Source organism: Artemia sp. Qi Xiang Cuo, unplaced genomic scaffold, assembly GCF_049724085.1.
Source record: "Artemia sp. Qi Xiang Cuo unplaced genomic scaffold, ASM4972408v1 HiC_scaffold_3095, whole genome shotgun sequence".
Lineage (NCBI taxonomy): Eukaryota > Metazoa > Arthropoda > Branchiopoda > Anostraca > Artemiidae > Artemia > Artemia sp. Qi Xiang Cuo.
Window position 1 is genome coordinate 108,661 of NW_028300490.1, and position 12,175 is coordinate 120,835.

Here is a 12,175-nt window from a genome sequence, read left to right on the forward strand (position 1 = left end):
TGATGTACTTTTGTTTAGATCTGACACTATGCTTAGGAGTTCTGGGTTTTTACATTTCTTAGCATTGGACTGATCGTCTCTTACTAGGTTGCTAGCTACTGCTGCAACCCGGATTCACATATATAGTTATGAGAGGCAGCCTGGCCGAGTGGTACAAGGCGCTGGTGTTAGCCACCAGTCTCTTAGGAGGCGTAGGTTCAAATCTTACCCCTGGTACACGATTATGATTTATGTACAAAAATCAAATATCATTGAAAAGACTGCAGCATGAAAAGACATCAAAAATGCAGTTTTTGGTGGAAAAATTTATTTTCTTTTAGAAATAATTTATTTTAGTTACTAAATATTTTTAACCCAATTAATTTCCTTTAAAATGAGCTATTGAACAACTCTCTACGATGTTCCGGTTTATGGTGTTATGCTAGAACTAAAAAAACGTACTCCTGCAGTATATTTTGGCAAATTGATAAGAACTACTGGAATAATCTTAAAAGAAAACTGGCTCCAAAAACTTCCAATATGAGAAGATACTTTCTCGGTGGCCCCAGATTAGAGGGGGGGAGGAGAGTACCTGCTTAGATTTTGAAAAATTAAAAAGAAATTTCTGGTTTTTTCCTACTCATGTTATGGAAAATCAAATCTTTATTACGGAAATAGCTTTAATAATATTGATTCAAAATTAATTACTAAAATATTTGGGCAAGAGGGGTTGGCTACAAAGTTTTACAAAGAGTAAAACAGCTAATTGCGGTTACTTTTTTCTTACATCAAATTCAGAAATGATGAGACTTATCGCTTGAATACTATCAACTGTACATCAATCCGGAGAAATATCAATCATAGAGATAATGAAGAGTATCGTCAAAATTTACATTAAATTATTATCAGAACATATGAAGGACAACAAAAATGATGTGGCTTATCGCCTGAATACTATCAAGGCTGCATCAATCCGGAGAAACATCAAATACAGAACTAATGAAGAGAATAGTCATAATTACATCAAATCACCTATTCTTGGAAACAAAGAAACAAATACAGGAGTAATGATTTGTATCTTAGAAATCACATTGACCAGGTTATTGTTTACAATATGTTGAAAAGATACAAAGGGATTGATTTTTCTCGTAAGAAACAGAATAGAAACATATCGAGCAAATTAATCAAATTCTACAATAATTTTTAGAGAAGTTGTAAGTTGACGAAAAAACATTTTCGTCAACCTGGGTCAAACATTTCCGAGAACATTTTTTAATTTTAGTTCTCAGTTCAAGATCGCTAAAGTTATTATGTAAACTGCAAAAATAATTATGGTATCTGAGCAATAGTTTTAATTTTTTAATAAAAACTAGATAAATACCAGAAAATGTGTAATTAGTTTCACTTATTACTTCATATAAGAAGTAATAACTGAGTAAAAGCTTCTTTTTTATCTGGAGAAAAAAAAGATGTCAAAAATGGTAGAACGCCTTCTTAAGCAAGATCAGTTACTCATCCATTTATTTTATGGGCTTTTAGTGCGCATTCTCCTCATATTATGGAGCTATATCCATGATATTTATATTGAACCAAAGTATACGGATATTGATTATGTTATTTACACAGGTGCAGCCAAGTACATTACAATGGGAGAGTCACCATACAAACAGGAGACTTATCAATATACCCCCTTGCTTTCACAAATCCTAACTGCCAATGTGTATATAAGTAATGCATGTGGAAAGATTATATTTGTTATATTTGACATAGTAATTTCATGGCTTATTTCTAAATCCGTGAGGTATCCAGAATATCGGCTAATCAGTGCGTTAATGTGGCTTTACAATCCTGTGGTTATAGCTATATCCACCAGAGGAAGCTCTGAATCTGTTATCGTTTTTTTAGTGCTGTGTAGTGTGTACTTTTTGAAGCGAGAGAAGTATTTGTTAGCTGGCTTTTTCCATGGGCTGGCTATCCACTTTAAGATATATCCTCTCACTTATTCTCCTCTAATATACTTTGTGCTAGGAAATAGTATTTTAACAGTGAATAGAAGGCAATCAAAGTTTCTGCTAATGACTATTGTCACTTTTCTCTCATTCACTGCTTCCTATTATAATTCTTATGGATGGGAGTTCTTAGAGGAAACATATTTTTATCATGTATATCGACAAGATCCAAAACACAATTTTTCAGTTTTCTGGTATATTTTCTATCATTTTGAAAACATTTCAGTCCTGGGGTACATACCATTCATTGCCCAGAGCTTTTGCATAATCTTTTTTACGCACAGATATTCAAGCCAGGTAAGTTTAGAATTTGGCATGTTTGTCATTGTTTATTCTTTTGTCACTTTGAATAAGGTTGTTACCGCGCAATACTTCCTTTGGTACTTTAGTTTTATACCATTGATTTGGTTTGATATTGAAGTTGCTGTTCATTCTTGGGTTCTTATGTTTAGTTTTTGGGTTCTAGGAATAATGTCATTTCTACTTCCTGCATATTTACTAGAATTTCAACATTTAAATATTCAATTTTTTGTATTTTTAGGATGTCTTTCTTTCTTCGTATGTAATTGCTATATTCTTGAAGTAATGGTGAAATCTTATATTCCCCGTGATAGAAGCAGTTGGAAAAATTAAATAATCATCAGTGCACGCTCCCAAAGCTTAAACTATATTAAAGGGATTTTCACAATCAGGGATGTGACTAATAATTTAATAAATAAACGTGTTTTTAGCTCTAAATTTCTTGATTTTGAGCAATTTACGACGAGAAATTTTTTCAAACAGACTTTTGTATTGGCTTTCGAATGATTCTTCGAAAGGGCTTTCTGCCATTGCATAGGTACAGGTATATTGCATAGGTATAGGTACAAGGGCTATCAAAGGTATGCTGGATTTTCCGTTTTGTGACTGTCCTGCATGCCCTATTTTCCTGAGATTCTCTTGTTCACTAGTCCAATTATAATGAATTGGTTGAGAAAGTAATGTCGACGATCAAATTTCATTACTGTTTACGAACTTGAAACCCACTGCTAGTTCTATCCTCGAATCCCTAAAACATTCAACGAAGAATCTTCCATGTTTTTTTTTTACTTGCATGAACATTACGTGGTCAATCGAGCATTTTTACGGGGGGTGGGTAAACACCGGCCATCATTTTTAGGTTTAAAAAATAAACACAGTAAATCTTACAAAAGCATCTTTGTCGGATTTAGGCGAAGAAACTATAGAAGTAAACATGTGTTTTAAAAAAACGGGGTATTAAATATAAGTTTTACCTCACATCTCTATCAGAGACAGATCCAGGGGGGGGGGGGCCAAAGGCCCCAGGCGGCACACCCTGCGACGGGAAAACAAGCTAAATAGCAAATTGCAAAGAAAAACTTGCCGAAACAAGACCATATTCAATGTTTGTATTTATCTAAATTACAATGTACAAGTGTTTTGTCAAGCATAGTTGCGTGCTTTTAGTAGCCTCTGGTCTTTCCGTCCTGTTTTGCTTTAAGGGGCTCATTTGTGCATTAAGATGATAGAGCGATGTAATGGACACGGGTGAAACTTCAACGTTTGTCTGTTCCCCAGCTACGTAGATATACTTGGTAGGCCTTCCCTGTTAACAATTTTAAGATTTTCCAGGAACATTAATTCACAAAATGAAGGGAGGCAATGATTTTACTATTTTAAAATGAAGACTAAAAAAAAAATGAATTTTTTATGTTCGAAATCCGTGGAATATATTCCAGCTATTGTGTCTAATGACACAGTGACACTTTTATTTCGTTTAATCAGTTGCAGTAAAAGTCTTACTTACGTCATTACTCCACGTCGAAACAGTTCTGAAATAAAAGTGGTAAGCTTTAAGCTACAAAAACTACAATAATTGTTTCTCAGGAAACTTGGCATAATCATAACTTTGTCCACATTTTTTAATTTACATTTAACGCTTAAGCGACTCAGTGGCAGTGAAAGAGGCGAATAAAAAAGTCTTTCTTACATCTAAAAGCCCGCCAAGATTGGTATTGTGACTTGTTTTAATTGACGGATAACGATTGTCTTGCAATGAAAGGAGAGACAATAGGAAGAAAAACAATATAGGAAAGAATAATAAGGAAAAGAGAGACAAAATTCTAAGAAGAGGTGGGTATGACTATGGATTGTTTTAATCATCCTATAGATGTTTTAAGACAAGGTGAGATCTGTTTTCCGTAATTTTTGCATAAGCTTTTTGAGATATATACACCTTATGACTCTTGTTGCACCATTCATGGGGAGGCTCAGTATGACTTAAATTTGTGCATTGAAATTGAGATCAAAGGCTTAAGGCAATTTGGTAATTTGTAAAATTCTCATCGATTTTCCTTTTTGTTCAAGAAGGGGGACTGTAAGTTCCCTATACAAGGTTTTCGACCTTGCTGATACCAATGGTGCACTTTTTATTTTGATCTGACACCACTTTCGAGGGGTATAATTGCCATGAATTTCTTTTTGCAATAAAATTTTACTTTACAGACACTAACAAAAAATGTGTTTAAAAAAAGCAATTGTAAAAGTTAAAAAATAATTTTTGTACATAAATTTCTGCATATTCATTTCGCAGACAAGAAAGCTCAACTTATTTCAAAGTAAAAATATATTTCCTTATGCCTTAAAGCACGTAGATATGAGAAATAGCTTTTGAATGAGCCATTAAGAATCTCTTTATGATATTCTGGTAGCCCGATAGACCTGTTGAAAAAAAAAAAAAAAAAAAAAAAAAAAAAACGGAAGACAGATCAGTGCTACCGATACAAAAAAGTGATTTTCATTGTTGTTCAGGGAGGGGGACTGTAACTTGCCTGTACAAGGTTTTGACCATTTTGATTCCAATGGTACACTTTTCATTTTGATCTGACGCCATTTTCGAGGGGTTTGAGGCTTTTTTCGAAATCACCGTAAATTTCTTTTCGCAATGAACTTTTACTTTTAAGACAAATCGAAATAATAGCTAACATTCCTGATTCAGTGTTACATGAAACTTTTTTTTCACCAGGCAGTTTTTTTCAAAACACGAATTTTAACTTTTGGTTACTATGGGCTGTGGTTCGCTCTTTACTAGGTTGTAGCTGCCACTGCAACCATAATACCTTGCCGGGACATGCTTTAAAAAAATGAGCCTAGAAAATGCCAGAAAAAAAAACAACAGCGGATAGTGATTTTCCCGATACGATAAATGCAATACCAATACACACGATACCGATACGCAAGATATCGATACGCCCGATTCCACATACAGTCCTTCCCCAGGGGGTATGGAGGGCCATATCATCATCAAAACCATATATATTGACCTTTGAACTAAGTTAATCAAAATGGCTATCTCAAAATTTTTATAGGGCTTGTTGGGGGGAGGGGGCCTGTAGGGAGGGAGGCTATTTGCCCTCCAATCTTTTTGGTCACTTAAAAAGGGCACTTACAAATTTAATTACATTTAGAATGAGCTATCATACACCTCTCCATGATGCTCTGGCCACCCCCTAGCCCTTCTAGAAAAAAAAAAGAAAGAAAAAAAAGAGACAGATCAGTGCTACCCATGCAAAAAAGTCATTTTCCTTGGTGTTCAAGGTGGGGAACTGTAATTATTCTAATAGAAGGTTTTGATCATGCTGATTCCAATGGTGCACTTTTTGTTTCGATTTGACGCCATTTAAAAGGGGTTTCAGGCTCTTTTTCGAAATCACCATAAATTTCTTTTTCGCAATAAACTTTTACTTCTAAGATTAACCGAAACAATAGATATCATTATTGATTCAGTGTCAAATGGCGATATTTTCTCACTAGACAGTTTTTTTGAAAGCGCGTTTTTCAACTTTTGGTTACTATGGGCTGTGGTTCGCTCTTTACTAGGTTGCAGCTGCCGTTGCAACCATGATATCACGCCTATGCCCTTTCAAAAACCTTGATTCTCTTAAAATATTTCGATTTAGTTCAGTAGCAGTGGTAGTTGTAGAATCAGTAGTAGTAGCAGTAGTAATAGTGTTAGTAGTAGTAGTAGTAGTGGTAGTATTAGTAGTAGTAGCAGTAGTAGTAGTAGCAGTACTAGTAGCAGTAGCAATAGTAGTAGTAGTAGTAATAGTCGTAATAATAGTAGCAGTAGTAGTAGTAATAATAGTAGCAGTAGTAGTAGTAGTAGTAGCTGTAGTAATAGTAGTAGTAGCAGTAGTAGTAGTAGTGGTAGTAGTGGTAGTAGTGGTAGTAGTAGTAGTAGTAGTAGTAGTAGTAGAGAAGTAGTAGTAGTAGTTATTTAGTAGTAGTAGTAGGAGTAGTAGTATTAGTAGTAGTAGTAATAGTAGTGGTAGTAGTAGTAATAGTAGTAGTAGCAGTAGTAGTAGTAGTAGTAGTAGTCGTAGTAGTAGTAGTAATAGTAGTAGTAATAATAGTAGCAGTAGTAGTAGTAGTAGCTGTAGTAATAGTAGTAGTAGCAGTAGTAGTAATAGTGGTAGTAGTGGTAGTAGTGGTAGTAGTAGTAGTAGTAGTAGTAGTAGTAGTAGAGCAGTAGCAGTAGTAGTTTTAGTAGTAGTAGTAGCAGTAGTAGTAGTAGCAGTAGTAGTAGCATTGGTAGTAGTAAAAGTAGTACTAGTAGCAGTAGTAGTAGTGTAGTAGCAGCAGCAGTATTATTAACAGTAGCAGTAGTTGTGGTAGTAGTAGTGTTAATAGCAGTTGGAGGAGTAGTAGTAATAATAATAGTAGTTGTAGTAGCAGTAGTAGTAGTAGTCGTAGTAGTATAAGTAGTAGCAGTAGTGGTAGCAATAGCAGTATCAGTAGTAGTAATACTAGTAGTAGTGGTAGTAGTAGTAGTAGCAGCAGTAGTAGTAGTAGTAGTAGTAGTAGTAGTAGTGGCAGTAGTAGTAGTAGTAGCGAAAGTGGTACCAATATTAGCAGCCCTGAGAGTTTTAGCTTGATACGCTAAGACGTTGCCGGGTTACTGCTGTTATACCCCTTTGATAACCCACGTGTACATGGTGTATTTCGATTTAGTTCAACTGCCCCCCCCCCCAAAAAAAAATATATATCCAGAAAGCTCGAAGTCGCTCCTGAGATATTGCTGATACGTCCTTTTGACAACATGCATGTACATAATGGGTTTGAATTAGTTCAACACCCTCTCAACATTTTCTGAAAGTTTTATCTTAATACAGTTAGTATTAGCAATAGTAGTCGATGTAGAAGCAGTGGTTGTGTTCACATGGTGCCTTTTGGCTATATCACTATCCCCTCAACATGCTCTGATATTTTCAACATTGTATTCTAAGCTGTTTTTAAAATATTGCTGATACACGCTTTTGAAAACCTTCATGCACATAGTGAGCTTTGCTTTAGTCCAACATTTCCCTTAACAATCCCTGAAAGTTATAATACCATTACCCTTAGTAGTACTAGTAGCAGTGGCAGTAGTAGTAGCACTTCTACTACTAGTAGTAGTATGCACATAATACCTTTCTATTATTTCAACATCCCCATCAACTTGCCTGGAAAGGATCAAATTGGCACTTCAAGCTGTTCATGAGATAATTACTGAAACACCCTTTTAACAGTGTGAATACTCACATCGTATTTTGATCTAATTCAACATCCCCCTCAGCATTTCCTGAATATTTCACCTTACTCGCTTTAAGATCTATTTATATTATTACTTGTTGTATGTTTTTTGCTATGATTGTTTATTTAATTTCTATTCGTTTTGGGTTTCATCTATTCTTTAATAGTAATTTCTGGTCGTTTTGAGTTGGAATTTTAACAAATATTCGTATCTCCTGAGCTTAAGTTTAAAATGGCCTTTACCTTTCTTTGAAAAACTTATTTTTCGGATAGTTTTTTTTAATTAATTTTTGTTCCTTATTGATTGCAAAAAGTCTCAAGTTTTTATGGAATGGGGGGGGGGTGCTTACTGTCCGATTATTCTTGACTTTAAAAAAAGGATCTAGAAATTTAAATTTAAATCGAATGAGGCTTTTTTCAAAGTATATACGATTACCTCTTTGATAAAAACCTTATATATAAACAATAGACAGCTTGCATAACTTGTGGACAGTGATTGACAACATTGAATGGATTGAAAAAATAGCTCCAATAAGGGGGTTTAGACCCTATTTCACTTGCTGACACAAAGGGATTTTGACTGTTTGGAATTGATCTTAATAGGAATTTGCGTTCCAAAGCAATTTTGCATCTATCACAGAGTCTGTATTTTAACCTTATAATTGGGTAATTATAATAGATTTCCTATGTGTTCTTCCCATACAAAACCCTTTCCCATAAGCTATAAACCCCCCTTAATAAGTTATGCCCCAGGGCATAACTTACAACGCCTACCCCTAGGCCCTGGTAGGCTGTGTCGACGGAGTTATTTGTTATCAGAATTTTGAACTATTTTAACAAAATGTCTATCTCAAAATTTTTATCTGATGTATTTAGGGCGTGGAGGAAGGAGAGGGGCTAGTTGCCCTTCAATCTCTTTTGACTCTTAAAAAGTGAACAAGAACTTTCAATTTTCAATCAAATGAGCCCTCTCTAAAGTTTATACGAGCATCCCTTCCATAAGAAATAATAAGAAGGATTCGGAGAATCCTTAAATTACAACCCTTGCCATGAGGGCTTTGTGGGAGTTGTAATCCTCAAAGACCTAATTTCCAGAACTTAAAACTACGTTTAATAAAATGGCTGTCTTAAAATTTTGATTGGGTGTGTTTGGGGAAAAGGCGGGCGTGAGAGGGGGGTTAGTTGCCCTTAAATCACTTTTGATTATTACAAAGGGCACTAGCCGTCAGAATTTCCAATCGAATGAGCCTTTATTGAAGTTTCTACGACACCGCCTTCTATAAAAACCTTATATGCCCCCAGGGCATAACTTAAAACCCTTGCCCTGAGGGTTGTGGGGGGTTGTCCTCCTCAAAACCATATTTTTCTATCTGGAAATCAACCAAGCTGAACAAAATGGCTATCTCAAAATTTTGGTTGGATGTGTTTGGGGGAATGATGGACGTGGGGGGGGGGGGCTAGTTGCCCTTCAATCACTTTCGACTATTAAAAAGGGCACTAGCCCTTTGAATTTCCAATTGAATGTGCCTGTTTTGAAGTTTCTGTGACAACGCCTTCTATAAAAACCTTATATGCCCCCAGGGCATAACTTAAAACCCTTGCCCTTAGGGTCTTGGGGGATTGTCCTCCTCAAAAACATGTTTTCTATCTAAAAATCAACTACGCTGAACAAAATGGCTATCTCGAAATTTTGATTGGATGTGTTTTGGGGAATGATGGGCGGGGGGGGGGGCCACTTTCGACTATTAAAAAGGGCACTATCCCTTTGAATTTCCATTTGAATGAGCCTTTTTTGAAGTTTCTATGACAAGGCCTTCTATAAAAACCTTATATGCATATCTTAAAACCCTTGCCCTGAAGGTTCTGGGGGAGTGTCCTCCTCAAAAACATATTTTCTATCTGGAAATCAAATACGCTAAACACAATGGCTGTCTAAAAATTTTGATTGGATGTGTTTTGGGAAATGATAGGCGTGGGGGGGAGGCTAGTTGCCCCCCAATCACTTTCGACTATCAAAACGCGCACTAGCCCTTTAATTTCCAATCGAATGAGCCTGTTTTGAAGTTTCTAAGACAACGCCTTCTATAAAAACCTTAGATGCCCTCAAATCACTTTCGACTATTAAAAGGTCACTAGCCCTTTAATTTCCAATCGAATGAGCCTGTTTTGAAGTTTCTACGACAACGCCTTCTATAAAAACCTTATATGTCCCCAGGGCATAACTTAAAACCCTTGCCCTGAGGATTTTGGGGGATTGTCCTCCTCAAAAATATATTTTCTATCTGGAAATCAACTACGCAGAACAAAATGGTTATCTGAAAATTTTGATTGGATGTGTTTGGGGAAATGATGGGCGGGGGGGGGGGGGGGCGGAAAGGGGGCTAGTTACACTTCAATCACTTTCGACTATTAGAAAGGGCACTAGCCCTTTAATTTACAATCGAATGATTATGGTTTGAAGTTTCTACGACAACACCTTCTATAAAAACCTTATATGCCCCCAGGGCATAACTTAAAACCCTTGCCCTGAGGGTTGTGGGGAGTATCCTCCTCAAAAATATATTTTCTATCTGGAAATCAACTACGCTGAACAAAATGGCTATCTGAAAATTTTGATTGGATGTGTTTGGGGAAATGATGGGCGTGGGGGGGAGGGGGGCAAGTTACACTCCAATCACTTTCGACTATTAAAAAGGGCACTAGCTCTTTGATTTCCAATCGAATGAGCCTTTTTTGAAGTTTCTACGATTATTTTTTGAAGTTTCTACGACAAATCCTTCTGTAAAAACCTAATATGCCCCCAGGTCATAACGTGAAACCCTGGCCCTGATGGTTTTTGGGGAGTGTCCTCCTCAAAAATATATTTCTATTTGTAAATCAATTGCACTGAACAAAATGGCTATCTCGAAATTTTTATTGAATGTCTTTGGGGAAATGATGGGCGTTGGGGTGGGGGGGGGGCTAGTTACACTCCTATCACTTTCGAATATTAAAAAGGGCATTAGCTCTTTAATTTCCAATCGAATGATCCTGTTTTGAAATTTCTACGACAACGCCTTCTATAAAAACCTTATATACCCCCAGGGCATAACTTAAAACCCTTGCCCTGAGGGTTTTGGGGGAGTATCCTCCTCAAAATATATTTTCTATCTGGAAATCAACTTCGCTGAACAAAATGGCTGTCTCCAAATTTTGATTGGATGTGTTTGGGGGAAGGATGGGCGTTGGGGGGGGGGGCTCGGTGCCCTCCAATCATTTTCGACTATTAAGGGCACTAGAACTCTCGATTTTCAATCGAATGCGCCCCCTTTGAAGCTTCTACAACGACCCCTTCCATATGAAGTGCCACTGGAAAAAAAATAATAAATAATAAAATATTGGAGCCGTATGGCCTTTACTATAGGCAACGCTGTAGCGTTGCCTCTGATAAAAAGGCAGTTCAAAACTAGTCTATGAATTTTAGACAAACCATATACAAGGAAAAACAAGATTAAACTAGAATTTATCTCCTAGAAATCAATCTGTAAGCCAACTAAAATATTTTAGAAAATGCGTTGAACTCTGGAAAACAGTTAGTGCTCCTTTGCGACAGTGTCAAGGATGATAATTTAATCTCCCCCCCCCCCCACTTCTTTTTCAGTCCTATTGCGAATTCACCCTATTTTAGGGTAATATGAGGGAAGCTTTTCAATCCAATAGATTTAAATAAAAATAATTCTTTATTAAGGAGCTTTTGAAAAAAAAGTCAAAATTTGAAGTCCCCATGAAAAAAAAAGTTTTTTTTTACTTTTATGTTGTTGTCAAAATTGTATTTTTAAAGTTCGGTTATGATTCTACTAAAATTACGACTAAAAATCACCGCAGCCCCAAGCCACCAAAGGCCAACATAGTTAAAGCTATGCATAATCCTCCTCCGTACCAATCTATTTAAAGCCTTCCTCTTTACATCTCCATACGAAGTTTGTGTTTCTCTTAAATCTGTCCTTACGACATCCTCCGCCCCAGCTGAGTAAAATGTGCTTTTTGTTTAGCCTTAGATGGTTTGCCAAAAAGGATAATATTTGGGAATCTGTCATCTTTCATCCGCAGAAGATACCCAAATCACGTCAACCTTTCTCTCATTAGAGCCCTTGAAAGTGGCATTGAAATATAGTTTTCGCACAACCTTCAAAATACGGTCGGTCAGTTCATTACCCAAAACAATCCAGAGGCAAGTTCTCTAAAAACCATTTAGCAAATCTTCCTCCGTTATTCAGAGTACCCATGCTTCATAACTTTAAATGATCACTGTTACCACTATTGCTTCCAATATTTTATTATTGGCTCGTAGACGTTTATCCCTATTTTTTCAAGGTTAAAGGCGTTTGGTGACTCAACAGTTCCAAAGCATTAATCTAAAAGTGAAATCTTGGTAAAGATATCCTCTATACTTCTTAAAACTGCAATGTCCTTCTCTTAAATTGTCCGTTATTTAGAATCCAATGCAAATCCTGTGTCGTCTACTAGCCTATAATTTTTTAGAGGGGTGCTACTCCTTAAGGTCATCCCAAAGTACGTTATCCATTATCTTGTTCGGTTTGAAGCTTCGCCTAGTTTACACCCCTTCACCTCGTGGG

General features: G+C 36.3%; 1 protein-coding gene across 1 annotated transcript; it reads left to right on the forward strand.

Annotated features, from left to right (window-relative positions):
• The first annotated feature begins 1,448 nt into the window (after nucleotides 1–1,448).
• On the forward strand, nucleotides 1,449–2,621 carry LOC148938593 (GPI mannosyltransferase 1-like). The gene has a single exon (XM_089107676.1). The coding sequence runs from the start codon at nucleotides 1,449–1,451 to the stop codon at nucleotides 2,619–2,621; it is 1,173 nt and encodes a 390-aa protein (XP_088963802.1).
• The last annotated feature ends 9,554 nt before the right edge of the window (nucleotides 2,622–12,175 follow it).